The sequence below is a fragment of the Pygocentrus nattereri genome, chromosome 16, assembly GCF_015220715.1.
Source record: "Pygocentrus nattereri isolate fPygNat1 chromosome 16, fPygNat1.pri, whole genome shotgun sequence".
Classification (NCBI taxonomy): domain Eukaryota; kingdom Metazoa; phylum Chordata; class Actinopteri; order Characiformes; family Serrasalmidae; genus Pygocentrus; species Pygocentrus nattereri.
The window spans coordinates 29,468,069-29,495,503 of NC_051226.1; the positions used below are offsets into that span (position 1 = coordinate 29,468,069).

General features: G+C 39.2%; 1 protein-coding gene across 7 annotated transcripts; it reads right to left on the minus strand.

The window, feature by feature from the left end:
• Positions 1–3,155: 3,155 nt before the first annotated feature.
• LOC108431872 (prolyl 4-hydroxylase subunit alpha-2) lies at positions 3,156–25,713 on the minus strand. Of its 7 annotated transcripts, none has more exons than XM_037546249.1 (15): positions 25,675–25,713; positions 23,138–23,234; positions 20,374–20,470; positions 20,081–20,232; positions 18,925–19,080; positions 15,174–15,413; positions 14,852–15,051; positions 13,081–13,257; positions 11,257–11,327; positions 10,608–10,707; positions 9,935–9,988; positions 7,609–7,674; positions 6,797–6,865; positions 6,233–6,329; positions 3,156–3,834 (listed from the first exon to the last, which is right to left on the minus strand). In XM_037546249.1, the coding sequence occupies exons 2-15, from the start codon at positions 23,214–23,216 to the stop codon at positions 3,764–3,766; spliced, it is 1,629 nt and encodes a 542-aa protein (XP_037402146.1). In that variant the 5' UTR covers positions 23,217–23,234; positions 25,675–25,713; the 3' UTR covers positions 3,156–3,763. The 7 variants fall into 7 exon arrangements, with proteins under 7 accessions (XP_037402146.1, XP_037402147.1, XP_017560813.1 ...); XM_037546250.1 differs by having other exon boundaries at positions 23,138–23,231; positions 25,675–25,696; XM_017705324.2 differs by lacking the exons at positions 7,609–7,674; positions 25,675–25,713 and adding exons at positions 7,738–7,797; positions 25,235–25,433 and having other exon boundaries at positions 18,943–19,080.
• Positions 25,714–27,435: the final 1,722 nt, after the last annotated feature.

Genomic DNA, 27,435 nt, shown 5'->3' on the forward strand with positions numbered 1-27,435 from the left:
GGCCTGTGTGTAGCTGCTCAGCCATGGAAACCTATTTCATGAAGCTCATATTGTGCAGCTCTTTTGCTAATATTGCTTTCTTAGGTAGTTTGGAACCCTGTAGTGAGTAATGGAACTGAGGATAGGCACTCTGTTTCAGCTCTTGGCAGCCCTGCTCTGAGGCTGAACTGTTGTTGCTCCTAGACACTTCCATTTCACAATATAAATTTCACTTACAGTTGACAGGGGTGGATTTAGCAGGACAGAAATTTTACAGATTTGTAGCATAGGTGGGATCCTATGACAGTGCCATGTTTAAAGTCAATAAGCTCTTCAGTGCAACATATTCTATTGCCAGTGTTTGTCCATGGAGATTGCAAGGCTATGTGGTTAATTTTATCCACCTGATGTTGCTGAAACACTGGAACACAATTATTAGGAGGCTATATAGCGTAGACTAAATACATCTTTTTAAAAAATCTTTTTCGTTACATAGACTAACACAAATTCATGAATTCACTTTAAAACTGTGTGAAAACTTGGCTTGAATGGAAGTGTATGGGATCAGTCAGCAATACACTACAAGGAAACTACAACCCCATTTCCAAAAAGGTTGGGATGCTGTACAAAATGTATATAAAAACAACATCCATCCATCCATCCATCCATCCATCCATCCATCCATCCATCCATCCATCCATCCATCAGGGTCGCAGGGGGGTGCTGGAGCCTATCCCAGCAGTCTTCGGGCGGAAGGCAGGATACACCCTGGACAGGTCGCCAGTCCATCGCAGGGCAGACACACAGACACAGACAGTCACTCACACCCAGGGGCAACTTAGCATGTCCAATCGGCCTGACTGCATGTCTTTGGACTGTGGGAGGAAACCGGAGAACCCGGAGGAAACCCACGCAGACACAGGGAGAACATGCAAACTCGACACAGAGAGGACCCTGGCTGCCCGGCCGGGGAATCGAACCTAGGCCCCCCTCGCTGTGAGGCGACAGCGCTACCCACCACGCCACCGTGCCACCCAAAACAAAATGCAATGATGTGCAAATAATTTATTTTTAATCATTTATTTTTAATTGAAAATAGTACAAAGACTACATTTCAATTACATTTCAACTAAACAATCACAATTGTTTGTTTTTTTTAAATATATGCCCACTTTGAATTTGATGCCAACAACATGTTCCAAAAAACTTGGGACATGGGCAATAAAAGGCTGGTGCATTTGTGTAATGCAAAAAATTGATTGGCAACAGGTCAGTAACATGATTAGACATAAAAAAAAAATATTGTTCCTGATCATCATTACCTACTAGTTCATTAGTAATGGGCCCTCTCTTCAACTAAACCCTGGCTTCAAGAGGGCATTACATGAGAAATACTGTTCAGAAGAAACACAGGTACATGTGCTGCTGCAGAAAAGGATGGTGTTTTCTTTTCTAAGCCTGAGAGGTAAGCAGACTGCTCTACTGAACACTGTAGAATATTAGCAATTGTCCCATTTGCAAGCTGATGTGCAAATTGGTTCATGCTGCCAAATATGAAGATGTACATCAGCCTTTTAGGGTTTCTGATCAAAACAAACACATGAGGGACACCGTCAGTACGGTGTGGTGTGATGCCCCCAGCCTTCTCGGAGCATTCCTGTTTCTGTGAATAGAAATGGAGGGTATAATGAATTATATTGTAGAGACTGCACACTGTGTAGTGTATTTCACTACTGTTGAAAGTGTTGAAATACACTACATCAGTTAATAGTTCAGCAGAAACTTTGACACTTAGGTAATTAATGTAGAATTGATCTGTAATTTATGAGTACTTATTCTAAGAAACCATAGTTACAAAATTCTCTATGAGACTCTGAGTAGTTACTGTTTAGTTAATAGTGAACTATCCTAATCATTAGTTCACTATTACCTACTGAGTAGTTAACTAGTGGTCCTTGGTAGTTAAGAGCAGTTATGTAAGCATTAATGCAGAACTGCTTATTCATTCCTGCTTAGTTCCTTATTAAGTAAGAAACAGTATTGTAAAGTGTTACCTGATTTCCACATCATTGCATTATATTTTTATTTACATTCTGTACAGCATCCCAACTTTTTTGGAAATGGGGTCATAATCCATATACAAGCTCTAGAGTTCAATAGTAAACAGCAATGAATACTTTTTACACATTTTTTTTAATATGTTAAGCATGGAATGCATCTTCACACAAGAGTATACTTCTGTCATTCTGAATAAGCAGGAAATGAAGACAAAGTATTCTGTCATTCTGTTTGCCCTCAGGCGTTTAGAATGAATGTTGGATCCAATTTACAGCAAGAAATAAACAATACCCATTTAAACCATTAGGGAAAGTAACCATTAGATCTTTAACTGGTGACAAACTGATTTTATTTAAAGATGTAAAGAAAGGACTCCAGTTCTGTTTGAAGACATCGTTGATATTCAATAATGTTAAAAAAAAAAAAAGTTCATTTTCCATTTACCTTAGACAGGGACACTGCACTCAGCTGGTGTCGAGAACAATGTCAATAGTCCACCTTACTCTGAGACTGAGACAAGTGAGTTACACTGAGGTTGTGTTCAAGATCATTTATGGCTTTGAGTCCAGACATGAGCACTACAAACGCTACTAAATTAGCCCAACAATAGACTGTGCTTAGCTAGGTTGCCCAAAGATAATTCTCATCTCCTATTTTATGTCAAGGCAGGGAATGTCAAGGCATGGCAAGGTAGGGAATCCACTTCTACATAGTTCATACACTTTAAATGTTTTTTTCCTTCTGTAAAAAGCTTGTTTTGGATTTCTACAAACTCTTCAGCACAGAAATCGAGTAACAAGCTTGAAAAGTGTCTCATTGACCATTTTGAATTTCAAACGCAGGGCTGCAGGTCAATGCTTGCACGCTGGTGAGTGGGAGATATGGATTATATGATTACCAATGTAATGAATGTAAAAAGCACCGTGGAAGTGTCGTATCCATCTCACCATTTGTCAGTTTCTGTGATGAACATTGCTAAGTGCCAAAACTGAGCTTAGTTTATCTAAAGTACCCTTTTAGATAAAGGTTGATACCTTGCAAAGCTTTTGCAATCCACTATTTATTTTGATACGATTCACAACCTTCAAAATTCATGTAGCTAAAACCAAATCACACCATTTAAAAGGGACACTGTTTATTGCACACCATATACTGCACTCATATGAAATTAAACATTAAACAGTATAATTTACATATTTTATAAATAAAGAAAGAGAAGAAAAACAAGAAACAGAACAGAAGTGAGCAAAAGCAGATTATTCTAGCCAATGTCTCCTTAACACGAGGCATGAGGCACGAGCAAACGTCTTTCACACCTTGACACACAATGTCTCATCTCTGCTCAGTGCGATTCTCCAGAAGGTGGATAAAAGCTCTATCAGGCATCTTTACTGATGAAACAAAGCACTCTTCTCATGTCGCTAAGAAACAGAAAATATATAAAACAATAAAAGGAAAGAAAACACTGTAAATTGTCAAAAAAAAAAAAACTGAAGAAATCCCTCAAGGCCAGGCACCTGCAATGCCACACAAACTCCACTTTGTGTGTGATGGCCATTAAGTCTGTATCATCAAACAATTTGAAAGTTCAACACGGCTGACTGAAGAAAATAGCGTGTAGCACTGCATTGGAACGTGGTGTGTGCTTTGCGTAGTTGTCATGCATCACATGTCAGGCACTGAAGGTGGAACTGTGAATTTGAATTTTAAGATTTGAAATGCAGACTCAATCCACTTCTGTGAGGCCACATGGTCGCCTGAATTCCTGACCTCTCTCGTGGATCCATTTATTTGACACTATCAGAACAGAGAAGCAAATGTCAGAAAAGAAAGGGTACAAAAATATTGCAAATCTCACTCTTTGTGACTCTGAAAATGAAAACTGATGCTTAAGCTTGGTTACTGGATACACAAATCAAATCAAATTTTCCTGATTTCAAGACACCAAAGCTTTGCGGACGTACACAATTGTACCCAGGTTAATAGAAAGAGGCACCATTACTCATTTAACAAGTAAATTCAACTGACTGAATTACTTTCATTAGTTTATATTCGTTCATCCTTTTAAACTGCTTAAATCATCTAGGGCCGCAATAGCAATAGGAATGCAGAGATTCCCAGACAACCCTGTCCTAGTAAACTTCCAATGGGAGGTGGCCAGGTGGCATCCCCATCAGATGCCTGAATGACCTCCACCGGGTCCTCTCAATGTTGAGTTATCAAATCAATATTTGAACTTTGAACTCCTCTGGATAAGTGAGCTACACGTAGAGTGTAGCCTGCCACCCTATGAAGAAAGCTTATTTCTGCAACTTGTATCTACGATCCACGTCCCGACATAGTTATCATAAAAATGATTATTCAAAGACAAAGAGACAAAAAAACTTTTTTGAATGGCGGAATGTTCAGAACATGCAATCTAACTGCCACAAGTGATGTCACAATGCACATCTCTCAAACGGACTCTCATACAAATCTCACAGAAAACACAGACACACACAGACACACACAGACACACACAGACACACACAGACACACACAGACACACACAGACACACACAGACACAACACACCATAAGATAGCAGTGTATCACCAGTGAATTTAATTTAAGTTTGAAATAAATGTAAGGAGGTAGCAGACTTAGGGTATCAGTAAATTTGAGGAGGCAGTGGACTTCAGGTATCAGTGGACTTAAGACGGCAGAGGATTGATGGTATCAATAGACTTAAGGTGGAAGTAAATTTATGGTGGCAGTAAATATAAGGTGGCAGTGGATTTAAGGTTTCAGTAAATATAAGGTGGTAATGGATTTAAGGTATCGGTAAAGTTAAGGTGGTAGCTCATGTATGGTAGCAATGGATTTCAGGTTTCAGTCATTTAAAATGGCAGTGAATTTAAGGCATCAGTAAATTTCTGGCGGTATTGGTGTTAAAGAAACAGTGGGCTTTAGGACGTATTTGATTTAATGGCGCGCAGGATTTAAGGTAGGAATTAATTTAATTAATGTAGCCTGAGATTTAAGAAGGCAGTAAATGTAAAGCGGATGTTACTAGGATGCGAGGGAGCAGTGGATTTTTTGTTGGCAATAAATTTAAGATATCAGTAAATTTAAAGGTGGCTGTGAATTTAAGGTAGCACTGGATTTACTGTGGCATTAGATTTAAGGTGGCTGATTTAAGGTAGCAATGTTTAAGCAAGGTTTAAATGGATTTAAGGAGGCACTGGATTTAAGGTTGTCGTGGATTTAATTTGGCAGTAGATTTATATTAGGAGATTTAAGGCAGCAGCAGATTTAAGGTACTTGGACTTCAAAGTAACAGAAGACTTAAGGTACCAGTGTGTTAAAAGTGGCACAGTGTATTTACTGTAGTTGTGAATTTAAGGTAGCAGATTAAGGTAGCTTTAAAAAAGAAATAAATATGTTTTAATCACTGGTGTATCATGTATTTCATTCATTCATACATCAGCCCTACATTTCCTACTAAATTATCAGAGTGAAATCTACAAGTTGTTCAGTTTTTCTCTTTCAATAAAAGTAATGAAACTATTTTTGCTGATAATGTATTCAGGCTAATACCATCCAGTTTTTAGTTGTGCTGCTCTGTACTAGTTTAGTGCCTGCACTACTGGTCACAGAAACACCAAAAGCATCCCACCCACACATGCCACCATTTGATTTTGTGCCTTATTTGGCATATCCACTATGACCATGAAAATAGACCCCTTAGTCCTTTAATATTCCTTATAGTTATATACTATATTGGCAAATCTTCAGAATGGAGTTAAACAAACAACAGCCAGACAAGCAAAAAGAGCAAGTCTAAGAACAAAAAATAGCCTTTTTTCTCTACAGGAAGGCTCAACCACTGCTGAATCATGCCTGTGCAGGGCACATATTACCACAATAGTTTAAGCTTTAAACATACAATAGGTGAGTACATCTACTAGATTACTAGATCCTAATACTTTGTGTTTTTAGACCTAGAACCGTTTCCAACCACGCTAAAAGTACAATACTTTGAAGCACTTTTACACTTTTAAACTGAACAACATGTATTGCTGTAAAAGGAGGATTTGACAACAGCTTACTTTGGTTTAGCAATCTTGCATAACCATATTAAATCACATTCATATTTTTACACCAAAGCCCCTACATTTAAGATGTTTATTTTATTTGTTTTTAACCAAACATACCCCATTTACTTCCCACTAAAACAGGGCAGGCTGCGTGTCTTGTTCGGTAGTCTCCCTCACCACTTCTAAAGAGGTTGTACCAGAATACTGCAGTACCCTGAAAAATAGAAGGTAACAGTTACCAGCCAGCAGTGCTTAGGTACAAGCTGGACACCTCATGAACAAAAGTTATTATTTTTAATACAGAAAAAACACACAATTTTTTAGGCAGCTGAACTGTTGCTACTGGCTACTTTCACAAATGACAATAGAGGTTTACTGCGATTGGCCATTTCTTTCTAAATAAAGTTTCACTTGATACAGATGTGTATGGGTTCTAGAGAGTAACACAGCAGTAATAGTGAGATATTTTTCTCTTCATAAGCAATACCATTACATTTTTAGAAGTAATTAGTCTTTTTTTTTTTGAAGACTAAGAAAAAGCAATCCATTTCAATCCATTACAAAACACAGGCATACATACCTCCATCTCCTTTCACATTTAGTGAATTTCACATTGTGTATGTGGTTACATAAAAACGTCACAGAATTTTGTGAGAAGAATCCATAAAGAGGAGTAGATACCTTTCTCGGCCAAATAACAGCACCAAAATCTGGGAACACAGTTGCTCCGCCGGCTTCAACATCACTCATCTGTCATTTAGATACAAAATATGTTACCAACAACCACTTGCTCTGCAACCTCTCTGCAAAGTAGCATTGTGGCCCCTTTTCTTTAACAGTGTTTATCTTAAACTGCATTCATAAAGTGTAAGGGTACATAACCAATACAAAAAGCTGTTTATCACATTGGTACAGCCTGAAATATTCAATCACAATCTATTCATGCAGAGAGTATTCTGACATTTTTAACAAACTATTTTATATTTCTGTTTATTTCATTTACGTTAAATATAAAAATAAATGTGTAGTTATGTTTAATACAATAATAATCAAGGAGTTAAAAAACAAGTTTAAGATGCACTTAATGTAACAGCAATAAATAAATAAATAACTATATATATATTACAAACAAGGTAAGTGTACCCTCAAAGGTACAACAATGGTTTTAAAGTTCAACGATGCACCTTACATGAGTTTTTCCTAGTGCAAAAGTTTGTACCCTTTCATAACCGAATATTTTAAAACAGAACAATAAAATAAAAAGCCTGGAGGTGAGATGGAGTGTGTGGAGTCAATACAACTTAGGAAAGGTGGTACAATTATTTTCCCTGACTAAAGGTACTGGGATGCAAAAAAAAAACCCTCTGAATCACAAACTTGCGCAGAGCTTAGGTAAAACAAGCTAGATATGGCAAAATCAGTGGCACACACATTCAAAACAGTGTCTTAGAGTGTCATTCACACCAGGCACTACAGGAGAAGTACATACTTACATAATTTAAATAAGTAGCCACACGATTTCCTGTGCCTAACGATTTGAAAGCATCAGGCTCATCTTTCTATGAAGATAAAATTTCAGAGTAAAGACAAAAGCAGAGTAGGGCGTATACAGTTGTACTTACATAGTTCAGATAGGTGGCAAGCCTATTTCCATCAACCTTGAGGTTGTTGTCAAAAGGACGCTGCAACAGACATTTGTAACTTTAAACTCCAAGTGAACTGCACAGCTGAAGGTTCTCCACCTCAGAGAGCTCATCACACAACATGGAACAAAAGCAGACACTGGGGCATAGCAAAAGGAGAACTGCTCAGTGGGTTGTAAACTTCTGAGAATTACTCAGTATGCCCAGTTAGGACCTTGAAGAAATACTGTAAATTCCCCAGGAACCAGGTTGATAATGTAGTTCATCTGGCCTAAATTAAACAAGATTTACTTTAATTACAACCCTTAGTTCTCTGGTATATGCAAAATTTAGGAACAAATACATGTATAATTTAACAAATGGAACACTAAATTGTGAATCAAAAGGCAGTAACAAGCCTATATACACACACACACACACACACACACACACACACACACACACACACACACACACACATGCAATAAAAACAAGAATCTGTGATTTGTTAATTTTCTTCAATCTTCTCATCACATTGAATTTCTCATCACATTGTTTCAAATGTAATGAGACAATTGTCAAACAGTACAGAAAGAACATCAATGCAAAATTACAAAGGATACATGCTGTTCACCATCTACTATACATAACATTGTGAAAAAATACAGGGAATCCGGAGAAATCTCAGTCCGTGTAGGGCAAGGCTGGAAATCACTGTACCATGTGCATCTCACTTACCACTGTCTGCAACTTAAAACTATTAAAAAACAGTAAACACTACCACTGACTGAATTCAATGTAATCTTGTTTGCAACAAAAAACAAAACCACAACGGCCCTTTGACTCTCCTGAATGATGTACGAGCTACTCTGCATCTGATTCAGGAATCTGTCATACTACAATGAAACATGCAGCCATTTGGGCCTACTTCAGTACCTATGTAAATAAGTTACTTGTTTTATATCATTGGCAATGGACATGCCACAATGTGCCTTCATATAAAAGCATTTACATAAAGCATGGCCTAATTCATGGAGATGTTTTGATAGTGAGCCAGTATAAAACAAATGTATATGTATATACACTATACTGCCAAAAGTATTCGCCTTCTGCCTTCACACGCAAATCTATAGGGTTTCATATGATGTCCGCCAACTCATTGCAGCTATAATGGCCTTAACTCTTCTGGGACACAAGGTTCCACAAGGTTTATGAGTGTGTTTGTGGGAATTTAACACTGTTCCAGAAGCGCATTTGTGAGGTCAGACACTGATATTGGACGAGAAGGCCTGGCTCACAGTCTCCACTCTAATTCATCCCAAAGGTGTTCTGTCGAGTTGAGGTCAGGACTCTGTGCAGGCCAGTCAAGTTCTTCCACAAACCCGCTCATCCATGTCTTTACGGACCTTGCTTTGTGCACTGGTGCGCAGTCATGTTGGAACCTGAAGGGGCCATTCCATGAAGCTCTGTACTTAGTCTTCTTGAGCTAATCTGAAGGCCACATGAAGTTTGGAGGTCTGTAGTGATTGACTCTGCAGAAGCTTGGCGACCTCTGCGCACTATGCGCCTCAGCCTCCGCTGACCCGCTCTGTCATTTTATGTGGCCTACCATTTCGTGGCTGACTTGCTGTCGCTCCCAATCATTTCCACTTTGTTATAATAATATTCTTATAACAGTTGACTGTGGAATATTTAGTAGTGAGGAAATTTCATGACTGGACTTGACAGGTGGCATCCTATCATGGTACAATGCTGGAACTCACTGAGCTCCTAAGAGTGACCCATTCTTTCACAAATGCTTATAGAAGCAGTCTGCATGCCTAGGTGCTTGGTTTTATACACCTGTTTACTGTATATGTCGTATAAAGCAAAAGTATATGGAACTTTAGTAAGGACAACTGTAATTCTATAAATTCTAAATTTAAATTTACACCATTCCATCAAGGCCAAAACCACAACTATCAGGCTGTCCAAGAGATACCAAAATCAACTAATAACGTAAATACAACTGAACATGCCATAACCTGATTGGATCTGTGTAAGCCTTTGAAAATATACAAGGAAAACCACACTGCACCAGATTTTGTAGCAGGCATGTTTTGATGAGTAGTCCAAGTAAAAGTTAAACTGTTGTTGTCAGCTTCATACAAAATGTTAAATCTTTGAAAACCATGTAAGCCTCGTACAATGCACTTACCCTAGAGAAATCAAAATGTGGCTCATATTGACCTCCAACCCCATAGTTTGCAACCTGTTTTAAAAATAGGGAAAAAATTGAGATCAGATCAGATATAATTCTAATTGTATATTAGATGAGATATTTAATTTCACATAAGGGCAAAACCGCCCCCGACCACAGAGAAAATAAAAAGAATCTTGTGTGGCTTTGCATGAACAGTCTATGATGTTCAAAATGCTGTTTAAAATCTAATGAGGACTGTCCATGAACAGATCTGTTACAGTCTGTACTGAACTCTACTTAACACTAATTAAACAGTTTTAAAATGACCAAAGTAGATATTGGGAGAATGTTAGCACAATAGAACATATTAGCATTTGACTGAATAGCAGGCTGATTTTAATCAATATTAATCTCTATTAAGGTGGAGAACACAGCAATAATAATAATAATAATAATAATAATAAAAATAAAAACACATAAGACCTATCAACTGAGCTGAATGAAACTGCAATGTCCAAGTTTTCCAGATTTTAAAAAAATTTTAAAGTTAAAGTTATATGTTTAGCAATTGAGAGAGAACTAGCAAAGGATAAATAAGAAGAAAAAAGTAGACAAAGATTTGTACCTTTAGTTGGTAAAACACCTTTAGGTCTAATTAAAGGTTTAGGTTTATGGAGCATTTTAATACCTGGAGAAGTTCAGCTGTATCCACTGTTAAACCAGTGACATCTTCTATTCTCTGATTTACACGATCAATGACTGGGTCCTCATCTCCTTCCAACCATGCACTAAAGATCACAAACACACAGAAATACATCAGCAACCAAACACGGTTCTGTATTTTTTAGGGCTGGGCAATAGAGTGATGCAATCTAAGATTAATCCTTGACTGGCAACAGTCACTCATGTTGTGAAAAAAATGCTAAAAAACAACAGACAATTGTAATTTTAATCAGTTTGCCAAATAACAAACTATAGTCACATGAAATTGAATGTTTTTAATAAGCCATTAAGCTACAGTAGAGCACATTTCTCTGCTCCTGATTCACAGAGTGAGACAGACATGCTGTCTGCAGAAAATTCTAAGCCTTTTCTATACCATTTAACAGAAATGGTTTACCCAAATCAAATGTACACAATTCCCTTTTTTAAGCCAAACAAAGACAATGTTTCATGCCCATGATTTGCTTCTTTAGTTTTGTACTGGAGTTCCGAGATTCATATAGTAGATTTTAATAACATCAGCCTTGTAGTTCCCATGCACGCACTCACTTAGGCATTTTCATCACTACTGATTTGTTGTATGCAATACAGGTTTGCTGTACTTCTTGTCTCACCTTTTGGACACTCTGTAATGAGCCGTCGTCAGCACGCCTGTTTTTGGATCTCGTACAGTGGCCCTTGCGAGCTAGACAAAATAATGAACAATACTTTTTACCACATTTTTTTTAAGTCTCTCGATTTCTCCTTAACATTTTATTGACAGCAAGAACTAAAAAAAAACCGGTAACACTTTATTTGAAGGCTACCTACATAAGGGCTTCATAACACATTCATAAGCACTGAATAATGTGTTTATGAAGCACTACTTGAACATTTATTAAGTGCTTATGTCAGTTCTCGCAACCTGACATAAGATGTTTTATGAAATAAATGACATTGTACTGATATAATATGATTGAACATATTTACAGCACTAAACATATTTAAACACTATACATAATTGCACCAATCATCTTATCCATGCCATGGAGGGAAGAGGGGGTGGTTCCCAGGCATATTTCACCTGATATTAATACAATGTTGTCTTAAGAATGCTGACATAAATAGTTATTATGTACAGTGTTTTAAATATGTTTAGTGCTGTAAATATGTTCAACGTTTATTTTTATTATGTCAGTACAATGTCATTTATTTCATAAAACATCTTATGTCAGGTTGCGAGAACCGACATAAGCACTTAATAAATGTTCAAGTAGTTCTTCATAAACGCATTATTCAGTGCTTATGAATGCGTCATGAAGTCCTTATGTAGGTAGCCTTCAAATAAAGTGTTACCAAAAAAACTGCTGTTCAAGGGTTTATTTTAAAACATTAGGCTGAAAGCCTAAGAATTAGCTAAATGGACATCAAAGTCAACTTGAAAAACACATTTTCCTTCCATACCATGACTAATTTCCAAGTAAAACACTGTATCAGGGAGGATCTCTGAGCCAGCTGAGCATTTTTTCTGCATGCTGCCTCATAATCTGTTAAGAATCCAACTAATAGCTCAATCACAACAGAATGCGTCCATGTATACGCCTCAATCAGAACAGACTAATCTGACTGAGGCCATTTCAAATAATATTTCTGTCCAATTGAATGAGTAGGGTGATTTTGTGAATAGTATGCTAAACAGAAGAATAATAGCTAGGTAAGTGCCTGTGTCTGATTATATTCCATATCAGAAATTTGAAATATGTTCTGCGCATGTGCATTTACATCATAATGTTCCAACAAGGCAGAGGCCAGAAACCAACTGTTCTGCAGAGGGGATGAAGTTTATGCTTCAAACTTTAAAACACAGTTACCAGAATGGATGGCCTTAAAGCTTGCGATAACAAGCTGTTCAGACAAGTATATGAGCAAATGCAGAACACTCTCTTTACACAAATTATAGAGCAAATTAAAAACAACTGACTACTCAGGTAACATATTGCTCCTTGTTTCACTTTGATGGGACGTGATGCTAGTTGTCATGGTAACATTAAGTGTTACTCTACGCATGTAGAGTGCACGTAAATGGATATTTTCTTCAGATTGTTAAGCAGAGTGTGTATATAAACAGCTCAGCCTTAATGATAGGTGCAGGTGGTGAAATATGATATTACAACATGACGTAAGCAAAACTATTAAGACGTTTTAGAAAAAAAAAGATGCAACTTTTTAATGATAAAACACCAGTTTTGAATTAAGAATTATGAATTCTGGTCAATTTGACAAGGGACATTAACTAGTAAGGTAAAAAAATGTACATTTCAGGTTGACTTTAAAAGCACCAGCCATCACTGTTAGTTTAAATTACATATATATTAAATATAAATCTTTTTTTATGATACTAGAATGAATCTATATATACAGTGTTGAGTCTATTTCAACCAATTATTCCTTGGACTCACCCTAGGTTTAGCCAGTTCCTTAATTTTCTCAATTTCTTCATTGGAAAGGGCCTCAAGGTAGCGGACGATGTGTGGATTGTCCCACTCATCCTCTTCCTTCATTGGTTTGAGCAGGAGGCGAGGATTTCTGTTCCCATCTTGGTAGCGGCAGAACAGCCTGCTTCTTCTCTTTGGAGTCTATGTGAGTGAGTTCAACATTAGCTTACCATCTCACATTTTGAAAGCTCTCACACACTTCTATAAACAATTAATCTGTGTAAACTTATTTTGAGTTGTGGAGAAACAAAAAAACTAAATCTGTGAAGACAGCAATATATAGTATATGATACATCCTATATATTTTTACCCAGTTGTGTTCCCAACCTGGCACAACCTGGATAAACCTTTCATTATGCAGCAGTATTAAAAGCAGAAAACTTTGTAAGTAGTCTTTCTTACTATTGCTAATTTAATAGGAATTTCTGTATTGTTTATGGCATTTCTGACATTTGTAGCTTGTAAGATATACATGTAGGAGAAGGCATTCGACTGTGTTCCCCGGGATATTCTGTGGGAGGTGCTTCGGGAGTACAGGGTACATGGCTCTTTGCTACAAGCCATTCAGGCTCTGTACAAACAAAGCAGGAGCTTGGCCGGCAGTAAGTCAGACTCGTTCCCAGTGAGAGTTGGACTCCGTCAGGGCTGCCCTTTGTCTTCGATTCTATTCATAATTTTTATGGATAGAATTTCTAGGCGCAGTCAGGGGATGGAGGGTGTCTGGTTTGGTGACCCCAAGGTCACATCGCTGCTGTTTGCAGATGATGTGGTCCTACTGGGGACATCAGGCCCTGAACTTCAGCTTTCGCTGGATCGGTTTGCAGCAGAGTGTGAAGCGGCCGGGATGAGAATCAGTACCTCCAAATCCGAGGCCATGGTTCTCAGGTGGAAAAGGGTGGAGAGGCCTCTCTGGGTCAGGGATAAGCTCTTGCCTCAAGTGGAGGGTAATGACCGAAAGAACGAGATCGCGAATACAAGCGGCCGAAATGAGTTTCCTCCGCAGGGTGTCTGGACTGTCAGACAGGGTGAGAAGTTCGGTCATCCGGTAGGGACTCGGAGTAGAGCCGCTGCATCTTCACGTCGAGAGGAGCCAGCTGAGGTGTTTCGGGCATCTGGTAAGGATGCCTCCTGGACGCCTCCCTCGGGAGGTGTCACAGGCAAGTCCACCTGGGAGGAGACCCCGGGGAAGACCCAGGACACGCTGCTGTGACTATATTACTATATTTGCCTGGGAGTGTCTCGGAATACCCCCCGGGGAGCTAGTGGAAGTGGCTGGGGAAAGGGAGGTCTGGGCCAGAGAATCGGAGGATAATGGATGGATGGATGGATGGATGGATGGATGGATGGATAGATAATGTGAAATGTGTTGACTGCCATGATCTTTTTATTCTGTAGTACCCTAATGCCCCTTGCAGATCGAGTGAGTGAATGAAAGAGTCAGTCAATACTTACAACTTATAACTCTATATTGCTGAAACAGGCTATTAGCCCGTTAGCTATCTGCCAAGCTGATTTTTAAACATAAAAAAAATCAGCTATTGGTAATCTGGTCATAAAGAACTTGGAATTTGCCTTAAAATTAATGATCAGTACACCCTTACATATCACTACACCGCAAAACTAGTAACTGCACAGCCTGTTTAAGGTTGCAGAATCACTATGTTTTAAGTCCAAAATAGTTCTTTGGCTTGTTTATCTTAAACAGATGTAAGGCACATGTAAATCATGGACTCACCATTTTGACACCCTCTCCTCTACATAGGGCCTCATAGATCTCTCGTTCAGGCAGGTAATCCCTAGGGCGCTCATAGGTTCCAAGCTGAATAGGCTTCTCTTTGGCAGGATCCTGCTTGTTGCGGGCCACCTCTCTTATCTCCTTAGCGAGCAGCCGCTCAAAGTAGCGCAGATTCCCTCCTGCCCTCTGGTGGCCAGGATCTGTGAGTCACAGAAGTAATGCATACACATGTAATCAAACACAGCACACTTTATGCAAAGGAATATTCAGATTATAAAGTTAACTCAGCTTTAACGTAAGAGGTCTTCATAAGAGATATTACCAATGGACACCAGGCGTCGGGTCAGCTCAGTGGCTCGCTGCAAGTCACCCATCTGATAAACAGAATAGCTGAGGTAGTCCAAGATATCAGCCTTGGAAGCTTTGGCTTCCTCTCCAGCATCCATCTGTCTGAGGGCCTGCTGCATCCACAGCACCGCATGGTAGTAGTCTTGTTCATTATAAGCAGTTTTCCCCATGTCAAAACAGTCATCTACCGTCAGAAAGGCATTATAGCGCACACCTAGACAAACAAAGCCAACACCACTGAGCACATTTTCTTAATTTCATAACAAACCCTCCTACTGGAGGTCTAAAGTTCTGCAGAATTTCATTTTAACCCAAATCTAATTTACCTGATCAGGCTAATTAAGGGCTTGATTAGAGAAGGTATAGAGTTGTAGGTAGGTAGGGGAGGAGTTGGTGCCCACTAAGGTCAAAGTTACTGTTTAAAATCAAGTTACTGTTTATGCTCTGAAGCTGCAAAAAGACACTGTTGACATGTTGACATATTTTATAGGTTCAACACTGTAGTGCACCTTTGCTTAAACTGACATTCAAAGCAAGTTAAGGAATTGCACAATTCCTTACACAAGGGAGAAGGGAGTTATTCAAGTTTGCTTTCCATTCCAGGAAGCTTACCCAGACAGGAACAATCTGCATCAGAATCTATATGCTGGCTTGACTGTAAGGTACTGTAGTGGGAGACTACACCATAAACAGTACTTTTGGTTCATCTTAGGTTATGGTTTTCCTGTAGCCAGTGATCAATGAATTGGATTTTGATAATTACATACCCAACCAAACAAGCGAAACCTTCATTAACAACCATTCATTAACAACAAGGTAAACAGGCACTAAATGATAAATTAATAGGTGCACAGAGAGAAACTAGACATTAGAGTTAACAGATGTACATATCAGTGTACTAGTTAGAGGAGGTCCTTAGGTCACAGCAGAGTCACTGGGGACATCACAAAAAACAGCCTGGACGAACAAGCATGGTGAACCTCAGCTGCCTTATGTCAGCCTCTCGGAGGATGGTGGACTATGCTTGCAGATTTTGCAATGACCCATCATTGGCCAATCAAAATTTTCTAAATTAATTGACAGGATCACAAACACAGCTAAGTTAGACCTCCACAGTGCAAATGCAGTAAGTCTAATAATTAACATTTCCTTCAGATTATTGTGTGATGGAAGAGTAAAAAAGTATGAACGCTTAAAATATATAACCATTATTACTGTCTCAAATGTAAATATGTAAAGAACATACTAATGAACATACAACATACTTTAGTTGAAGCACTCCTACTTCTAAAAGAAACATTACTAAGAAAAGAAAATGAGATTTTTAAAGAACAGAACATAATTCCAAAATGCTGAGATATCTAGTTAATATTAATGCTTCCTGTGCATACTTGACAGAAGCTCTACTGTGCTTGAAGTATTGCATTTTTTGTGAGAATAATTACATAAATTGCAAACATTACTTACATAGTTAACACATCAAAGATTAAGAGAAATCAACATTACAAAATAATAAAACAAACCTATCTACTCCAACCTATCAATCATAAAAGAATTTTTACAACTGTGGGGAATGTGAGCATTAAGCATTGAGTTCAAGTAACACATTGATATTTTATCACAGAGGGCATCTTTTCACAGATCAATTAGGATGGATGGATGGATGGAAGGATGGATGGATCGATACTTTATTGATCCCAAAGGAAATGTATTCATGACCCCTTTAGTGGTTTATAAGACGCGGAAAACATTGCGCACAGGGAAAAGAGCTCTTTTATTTTGACCTCAAATGATAGCAAGAAATGTCTAACATAGAGGGAAGATTCAGCATTTGATTTAAGATTAGCATGTCACATACACTATATTGCCAAAAGCATTCGCTCACCCATCCAAATAACTGAAATCAGGTGTTCCAATCACTTCCATGGTCACCAAGCACCTAGGCATGCAGACTGCTTTTGTGAAAGAATGGGTTGATCTCAGGAGCTCAGTGAATTCCAGTGTGGTACTGTGACAGGATGCCACCTGTGCAACAAGTCCAGTCATGAAATTTCCTCACTACTAAATATTCCACAGTCGACTGTCATTGGGATTATAACAAAGTGGAAGTGATTGGGAACGACAGCAACTCAGCCCCGAAGTGGTAGGCCAAGTAAAATGACAGAGCGGGGTCAGCGGATGCTGAGGCACATAGTGCACAGAGGTCGCCAACTTTCTGCAGAGTCAATCACTACAGACCTCCAAACTTCATGTGGCCTTCAGATTAGTTTAAGAACAGTGTGCAGAGAGTTTCATGTAATCGGTTTCCATGGCAGAACAGCTGCATCCAAGCCTTACATCGTTAAGTGCAATGCAAAAGCGACGAATGCAGTGGTGTAAAGCGCCGCCACTGGAATCTAGAGCAGTGGAGACGTGTTCACTGGAGTGATGCATCACGCTTCTCCATCTGGCAATCCGATGAACGAGTCTGGAGAACAGTACTTGTCTGACTGCATTCATAATGGGGATTATGGTGTGGGGATGTTTTTCAGGAGTTGAGCTCGTTCCCTTAGTTCCAGTGAAAGGAACTCGTAAAACAGACCAAGAGATTTGGGACAGTTTCATGTTCCGAACTTTGTAGCAACAGTTTGGAGATGGCCCTTTCCTGTTCCAACATGACTGCGCAACAGTGCACAAACCAACATCCATAAAGACATGGATGAGCAAGTTTGGTGTGAAAGAACTTGACAGTCCTGACCTTGACACTTTTGGGATGAATTAGAGCGGAGACTGTGAACCAGGCCTTCTCGTCCAACATCAGTGTCTGACCTCACAAATGTGCTTCTGGAAGAATGGTCAAAAATTCCCATAAACACACTCCTAAACCTTGTGGAAAGCCTTCCCAGAAGAGTTGAAGCTGTTATAGCTGTAAAGGGTGGGCTGACATCATATTAAGAATGGGATGTCACTCAAGTTCATATGCATGAAGGCAGACACGCAAATACTTTTGGCAATATAGTGTATGTGTTCATATAAAAAAAATGGGTAGTGAGGGAGAGAGATATAAGTGGGACAAAGGTGAACAGAGTGTTTGCAAACGGGGTCCATTAGCATTGTAGGCTGAGTGTTATCTGATCATTGTCGGTTTCATTATGGTGCTCAAGCCTGACGTCTTTCTCCCACAATGGTCATAAAGGATTGAAGAAGGTAAATCAGATGTGTGGGGGTGGGGAAGACAGATAGATAAAGGGACTCCAGAAAGGAATTTCCAAAAGTTATAAAACTTATTTTGCATCCAAGTGAAACTTTTGTTAAGTAAAATTTTTCCCGGACATACTGGGTCGGTTGAGAGGAGAGATGTTTCAGGTCCTCTCTGGCACAATGCAGCCATGAGTTGAGAAAGATGACAGATGAGGGGGTGAAAAGACTCCTTAAGTAATTCTGGGGCCATTAACTTGGCTGGTTGGATTTTGACCAAACATCCTGGCACCTTGTGTTTGCTAACATTCCTCTTGCAAGTCAAAAGGGTCCCTAGAATTATGCTCAGTTTATGAAGAGAAGTAGCCAAATCCACTACAATCTGATCTCATAAGTAAGATCTAAAATGATAATGGAGAACGATTTAGCTACAGACAAGAAACCTGTCCTCAACTGAACCATGTAGGATCACATGAAAGAACATTAGAACTTCAAATGTATACACAGACCTACAAAGAATCACAGAGAAAAGTGGATATGATGGTTACCAGAGTTTTGCCCCTGACCTGGCAGTTTCCCTTTAGAAAAGCTCTCAGAGTCCAAGTTGTATGTGTCCTGAAGACGCATCAGAGCTTTCGCTGCCCCCTTCTCATCCTCCTCATCAGGGAAGTACTGTCGGTGTACTGAAATGTTTGAGATGAAACCTGGATAACAACAAGCGTTAAGAGGCTATATTAGGAGTTGTATACCATTAAATTAAAATTTAGGACCGTAGCTTTAGAAATGTGGTCAAACCTTTAAATGAAGAAATCTTCTTAAATTCTTCTTCTTAAATCATATCTTTCTAAATTCTTTACATTCTTTACAGCTTTCTATAGACCATTAGAATGATCCTCATTGGCCATTTATTATTTTCAATAATATGGGATCTCTCTGTGATACAACTGCAGCCTCATGGGTGCCGTCATGGGCTGGAAGTTAGGGGGCCAGCCTTGTGACCGGAAGGTCATTCATTTTATCCCCAGCCCCTGACCTGGTTCGATTCCCAGCACCGACAGTACGTGACTGAAGTGCCCTTAAGCAAGGCACCTAAACCCCAATTGCTCCCCGGGCGCTGCGGATAGGGCTGCCCATGTCTCTGAGCAAGTGTGCTCACTGCCCCCTGGCGTGTGTGTGTACTCACTAGTGCGTATGTGGTGTTTCACTTTACAGATGGGCTAAATGCTGAGGTGAAATTTCCCCATTGTGGGACTAATAAGGGTCACTTAATCTAATAATCTTATAACCAAATTTCCTAGCCACTTTCATGGCTCTTTTGTTCTCAAGATAATAAGTCTTCCAGTCTTTCGAGGCTATGAAACGCAGGGTGTACAGCTCAACACCACCACAAATACATTTTCTCTCCAAACGCCCTGAGCCTTTTTCTTCTCTCCTCATTTCACATTCACTTAAATCCATTCATGACATCTGCAAACACTCCATGTGGCAACATGCAAACACATGCTTAGGGGAGTTCAAGTTGAGGCCAGCATTTAGCAGAATACACAGAATGCTGCACATGAGCAATGGTGGCCTGTGCCTCTCATTATCACAGTAATGCACTGCAGCTCAGTTAAAATGTAAGCCTATGCAGTCTAAAAAGTCCTACATAAAAGATTCTTATGCATAAATTTTCTCAGACTCAATGTCAAGATCGCTCTTTACCATGTGAAGGGTCATTTAACACAAGGCTCTCCAGCTCGGACCATTCCGTGTTGAGTCTCTTCATTAGCTTGTACGCATTAACAGGGTGAGCCAAGAAACCTTCTGGGTCTGAGGTAGAAGCATGAGTCAACACTTCCAGCTTGTTAGCCCAGCTGTGGGAAATCAGCAAGCAAACGAACATATGAGCAACATATTTTAGTATAGTACAGCACATAAAGTAATATGATGACTAATAACTACAGGCCCAAAGAGAGAAACTTCACATGATATATTTGATTTAAGCAAGGCCATACCGTTTCACAGCAGCAAGCTTAGACTCCTCAGCTTGGATGTATTCCTTTAGAGACTGAACCACTTCTCTCTCTATAAAAATCAGGTCTGTCATCTGGCCTGTGCATAAGACAACAGAAAAAGGCTCTAAAAAATGGAAAGAAAGTCTGGGAACTATAAACAGATGGTTTCAGAGCAACATTAAAGCGGAATAAGACTGATTTTTTGTCATTTCTGCATGATTACATAATGAAGTGAAATTCTGTTTCACTTGGAGAAACTTGGTGAATAAGAATTGTTCTCAATGGTAGTGACAGGAAGCAGACATCCATCATTTAATTAGCTACATCACAGGAACTATCACATGAAATGGTCATAAATAAACTGTCTGATGCTTGAGATGTTTTGAATCTGGCGTTTTAAGACAGTAAATAAAATGATTATATTTTTGTGTTTGTGACATTTTGACCTATAGTTCCAATACCACCACTGTGAAGACATTTCAGTCCAATTGTCACTCTGATAAAGAAGGTCTCTAACCAAAAGCTTTCAAATAAAAAGCACCTCAGCCAAGTCTGATACCAGATGAACAGTATTTTCTCTTTGAATTGTGTATATTTCAAAAAATCTTTGGAGTTCTGCTTCAAGCCAGAATCAAGTTGGTGAGAACTGAAGTACATCAACAGCTGAAACTTGCTGTTCCAACACAACTTGTTCAGTTACTACTCAGTATATATATATGAACAGTTTGCTGTGTGTTTGCTTAGTTTTCTGTATAAATTCCATAAGATATTTGTGTTATTTTTCTGATCAATGAAACAATATGGTCACAGTATGGAAAAAAATAAGTCATATATGCACATTATATGTATAAAAAGCTGGCAGCAAAATAGTAGAAGAGTCACGTCTCCACTCAGTAACTTCAAAGTTTTTGAATGGCATACAATTATCCCTCTCACCACACTAACTGTCGCTTAGCCAGCTAGTGAGTCTTTTTTCTAAACTGGGGAAAACTTTCTCTGACACTCACAGAACACATCTGTGCATTTGTGTGTGTGTATCCAAGCTTAGTGGACAAACAGAAAACCACAAGGACAAAGAAATAAACTTCTGGCAGTGATAATGGAAGTGATTAAAATTGCTAGATCAAGGGTCAGAGTAAACAACTCTGGTGCTGAAAGAAAATATTTTGTTGTTTTGTGGTCATTAGCAGACTTCAAGTTTGGCAATAGCCTAATCTTAAAGCAGAGATTTGGCCAATCAATTCAAATTTACACTCTTTTTCCTTTACCCCAAGTGAGGTAAGTTAGCCAAAACATGTTTGGGTTCCTAACTGTTTCTTTTAGAGTTAAAGCTGCTAACAAGTAATAAAACGCAGCCACTAGGCAAGTACAATGCATGCCTAAATCACATATTTCCCTCACCTCATCAAACTGTTAAGTAGGGCTGCAACTATCGAATATTTTTGGAATCGAGCATTGTCAATTTTTTCATCGATCAATCGAGTAACCGGATAAATCACACTTGTGTTTTTAAACAACTATACCCATTTATTCAACCTTCCAGTGAAACTTTTATGATGGACATGAAAAAAACTATGAAATACAACTTTGTCCATCTGTTGCATGTATCATTACTACCTTATGTACCTAGTATAGTGTGTGTGTGTGTGTGTGTGTGTGTGTGTGTGTGTGTGTGTGTGTGTGTGTGTGTGTGTGTGTACACGGGAGGAAGAGATGAGGAGAGATAAATCACATGAGTGAGATCTTGGTACATTTGCTGTCTTGCTTCTAATTATGCCTAGTCACTATCGACTCATAACACGGGCTACAAATAATTACAAATACTGTACGTTCTACCAATCGCTGGTGTTCGTATCAGTTAGCAATTGTAAACATACGCCATAGAGGCTCCAAGTCCGCTTGGAGAAGTGCAGTTCAAGTGAGGATGCTTTCGGTTCAGGTGCTGCAGCATTGAAGAAGTACTATTATGGTAGGCATGGTCCGTTTTACAGGGTATACACTGCACTATACTGTCCGCCTTGCACACCGTAAAATGGTACCACACTTTAGACATTTTCGACCTTTCGACACCGGTATCTTTATTTTCCGCCGTTGCCATATAGAGGAAAATAAATCGCACCGCCTTATAAACCTTTGAAAAGTGCGTCAGTTCTAACAGTCCGTGTAAAACAATGATACGGTAGCTGCGCAGTCGTCTACAAAGCGGGAGTCATACGATAGCAGAAACATTTAAAATAGATGGACTTTGGTAACGAATCCTCAAGGCAAAGAATTTGCCTCTAGCATTTTTTGTAATCAAATTAATAATCTTTTCAGCCCTACTGTTAAGTAATCTCATATAGTTGTGCTAATGTGATTTTTGACACTTTATGCACAATGAATCTAATGGATAAAAATATGCCACATATCTAAAGACAACATTAGCACTCTTTTTTTATTTTTTGGTCCTTTTGTCATTAAGCAAGTCTTTTTGAGAGTACCTAGTATCCATGTGTGCATAACCTGGCAGCTATATGTTTTCAGAATTTCTGTGCTACATTAGCCTCAAAGCTCCAGTTCAAAACTAAAGAAGCACCTTCAGTCATGTCAAACATGTCTTGGCTGATTGACTGCTTTCAGAGTATGGGGGAAAACTGAGCAAATTTGATGTTGGGTAAAGCATCTAATTAAGGTGGCAAAGACACAGATTATTTAAAATACGTTTCTTGTAAAACAATACATAGATAAACAATTAAACTAACACAAGGCAAATTCACAGCTTTACCAATTGATGTGAAGATCTCTGCCCCAGCAATACAGCAAATGCAGCACGTAGCCCAAACCGTCACAGCCAAGATTTGCATCTTTGACACTGTCTCCTGCTTCAAAAGACAAAAATAAGTATTCACTTAAATACAAGACCGCATTCATTAACAACAGTTTGTTTGTGGGACTAAATCCTAGCAGGTCAGCTTAGAAACAGAAGAAGCCATAGTTACCTTGAGGTTGCTCAAAAGAATCAGTGAAAACGAAAATGGCCTGCAGGTTGGTGAAATGTTGGCAAAAGCACTGTAGGCATGTGCAGGGTACGTTATTCTATAACCCCAGGGACAAAGACTAACAGATGATGTAAGCAGAAGGACACAGTCCTCTATAAAGGCTTTTGTTTTTCATCCATATCTGTGCCAAATTAAAAAGAAGCCACTGTCAGCTCTAAGCCAATTATTACGTGTAAAAAGACGAGGAAGGAAAATACTCACAAGATTTCAAGTTAAACGATGTTTTACTGACTCTCAGTTCTCAATTGTTATACTTATTAAATAAACAACAGTTTAAATAATGCAGCTCTGAGGGCGGGGCTACCTACAATTCTTTGTGGTTTTGATTTCTGTTTGAACCACTTTTTTATTAATTGTCTAAAAAAGGTTGTCAGTTATAACATTATCCTCATCCTAAGAATTAGGGAAGGACGTATTTAATCGTTTTTTTGTTTTATAAACCAAGATGATCTTTTGTGTACAGTTCAGCTTGTATCGTTGTGATTTATTTAAAAGTGTCCTGGATGCACAGCCATCTAAGGTTCTGCTCCATCATCAGTATCTTTCCTGCTTTCATGCCACGACAAAGCAGGCAAAGCTTTTACCGATGCTGACCACCCACAGTTTTATCTGCAATCACGTGACCATATGATTCCCACAGAATAAGTGATTTGCTCCCTTGTTCTTCAAAAGAATGATGTCTTCTTTTACACAAGCCTGAGACTGCGTTAACTATCAAGACAGAATAACAGTGCCATGTGCCTGTCCTCTGGGCCCCGATGACAGCCTCGGGAGCCAGCAGGAAAGCGGCCTTGCTTCGTGCGCCATCCACCGCTCCCTTGCAAGAAGGATAACTTTTCTCTGAGTTATTTTGTGAACATTACAGTGTCATGAATCATCATAATCAAGGAATGATTTCACTCTCATCACAACTGGAAAAAGCTACAGGCTTTCCCGAAACGTCACAAAGATGCCTTCAAAAATCTTTAATGCAGAACAGTTTAGCAATCATTCTAATTATATATGGCTTGACTTTTTAAGCATTCAAGAGTTCTTTGCTGGCAATGTTCTAGCAGTGAAGACGTCTAACAGACTTGTGCAGCTACAGATGGAAAAAATGAGGCGGCTCTGCCACATTTCCCTTCACTACATTCGCAAGCTAAAGCCCTAAACCACATTCGAGATGTGTGTATGTTCTTAACGCTGTAAGAAAACGACTTGGGTCTACAAATCACTCTTGGCTGTACTTAATCAGCAAACTAACTTCAGCCTGTTGAGCTTGCCTGTGTCTTTTCACGGAAAAAAATCATTTTCACAAATGTAGAACCTAATAAAAACACCCAAGGGTCTATTATGCTGGTTATACAGCTATTTTTCTGATCCGACTGTAGACCGATTCCTTTCCCGACCCGCCTTTAGTTGTAGAAAGTCGCCGAAAGTTCGGCGACGTCAGCAACTTCAGCAGATGTTTCCAGAATTTCCAAATCGCTGTACTGGGGTCTGCGCCACTTGAAACGGAAGAATACCAGTCAAGCGCTCCCCAAAAACTGGAAACCCAGACTTATGCCTATAATCGAGATTCACCAGTTGGACACCACAGTGAAGTTTGCTGACATAAAGCTTGTCCACACAGAACATAACACATACTAATTTTACATTTAAAAGGATAACAATGTAATCTAAAACATGCTGACTGCACCATGCAGTCACACTCATAGCCTACATATTTAACGTGCTTGAGCAATCCAGAGAAACACTAGTAAACACCGCTGAAGGACGTTATAGGCGACGAACATGAGTAACGGCTTCACAATGTCAGACGTTATTAAATAAAAAATCCTTACCTCTCTTTTCTTTAAAGGTGCAGAGACAGGTCTGAAAATTCTTCAGAGTATCTACAGTTAAACCGTTTGAGATCTTTCTGCTTCGTGAACGGTACGTAGCGCGTTTGGCTGCCACGTCCCGGAGCCCTTAGTATAGTAGGACTGAAAGACACAATCCCTCTAGAAAATGCGCAGCATCATTCCAGCCCATCCGCCCCATCCACGTTAAACACTGTGGGCAGTGAAGGGGTGTTTCTGAGAGCGATTTCACAGTTCGTATTTAAACGTCAAAGCTAAACATATTTAATCCAAAATCAACACCATTATGACTGCAGCAAAGGACAAGCCTTGTTACACCAGAGAACGATCGTAGCTTAAATCCAGAAATATTTGTGATCTAACGTGTCTTTGCCATAATAACTTCATGTAAAAACACGATCCAAGGGTTTCGCTTTGCTTACCTCGGGTTAACATGGACATTTCTGGCACGACTTGTAAATCTGGCTTGTGGCGTGGGGTCGCTATGGTTTTGACGAGGATTTACGGTAAATGACAACCTGCAGGACGGCACGTTCGCAAGTGAGAATGCCACGCTAAATATATGGGGTGCGTTTTAATGCTGTCTAAGTGGTGAAGCTGAAATCGTTAACTAGTCAAATCATTTGAAAAAGATTTTCCCTGCTTTTCCCCTCTTTCAACTTTTAATTAACATTAGCAAAGACACGAAGCTGTGATGTTGATGTCAGATCTTATGGTATAACGCTGGTTACTTACAGCACCTTGAACAAATATTCGTAATAAGCAAAATAGTAGCCATGTAAACGCCAAGTGTGAATGGGGAGCAACCTTATTTATTTTTTTTACACAACAAGGTTGTTTAATTTAAATACATTTCTTTGCAATGCAGTCAGTAAATATAGCCAAAAAAAAGAACCAATGAGAAAGTAGGCTTACTTAAAATTTCATCCAGCAACCAGTTCAGTCAGCAAGACCAATTTTTCAGATCAGAATACTTTATTGATCCCAGAGGGAAACTGTAGTTGTTACAGTTGCAACCAGTTATTTAAAAGAATAAACTAATAATTTAAGACAAAAAAAGAGAAATTCTCAATATGTACAAGTTTAAATTCTTACGAATAGAGTAAAGTGGCAGTGGCTGTGATAATAAATATGAAACATACTGTATAAAACAGTTCAAATTATTGCACCTTTGAGTTATTGTGTATTCAGGGAGGAGCGATAGAGTTTAATGGCCACAGGTAAGAATGACTTCCTGTGGTGCTCTGAGGTGCATTTCGGTAGAATGAGTCTTGCAATGAATGCCTGTGCCTCATCACTGTGTCGTAGAGTGGGTTGGAGCCATTGTCCATAATGGCCTGCACCTTAGACAGCATCCTCCTCTCCAACACTGCCGTCAGCAAATCCAGCTCCACACCCACAACATCACCGGCCTTGCGGATCAGTTTGTTGAGTCTGTTGGCATCTGCCACCCTCAGTCAGCTTCCCCAGCGTGCAACAGCATAGAGGATAGCACTCGCCACTACAGACTCATAGAAGATCCATAGAAGATTTCTTTTCATTACTACCATACAGAGTCATATGTTTGAACATATGAGCTTTTTTCTGTTTTCTTGTTTAGATTAATGCATGTAGTGTTTTGCTCAATAATTAACTATTAACATGCCATATTTCATGTATTCAGGCTATGCTCAGACTGCCAGCCCAAATCCAGTTTTTGGCATATTCACGTTGAGTTCTTGTAAGGCTTCACTTTTTTACTGGCAGCTGGCAGCAGGAAGTACCAGTCAGTGGCAGCCGCCTGTCGGTCACTGGCAGTCCAGTTATTCAGTGGCAGACAGAAGTTGGTCAGTGGCAGGCGCTAGTCAGACGATAGCAGCCGCCAGTCGATCAGTGGCAGACTCCAGTCGGTCAAGGCAGCCGCCAGTTGTTCAGTAGCAAATGCCAGGGCAGCCGCCAGTTGGGTGGTGGGAATTTCCTATCAAACTGCATTCTTGTTGCAGGAGAAAAGCACACCAGCAGCTGCCAGTACAACTTATAATTCCAGTCAGCTATGATGTAACTGTAATTGGCTAGCCAGTTAGCAGTGGGGTTTAACAATATTCATGACCTGCTGATAGTTATCAGCATTCATCAGCTGTCACTACATTAGCATACCTTTATAATATTAACCATAATTTCCTAATATTAATTCTGATCAAAGT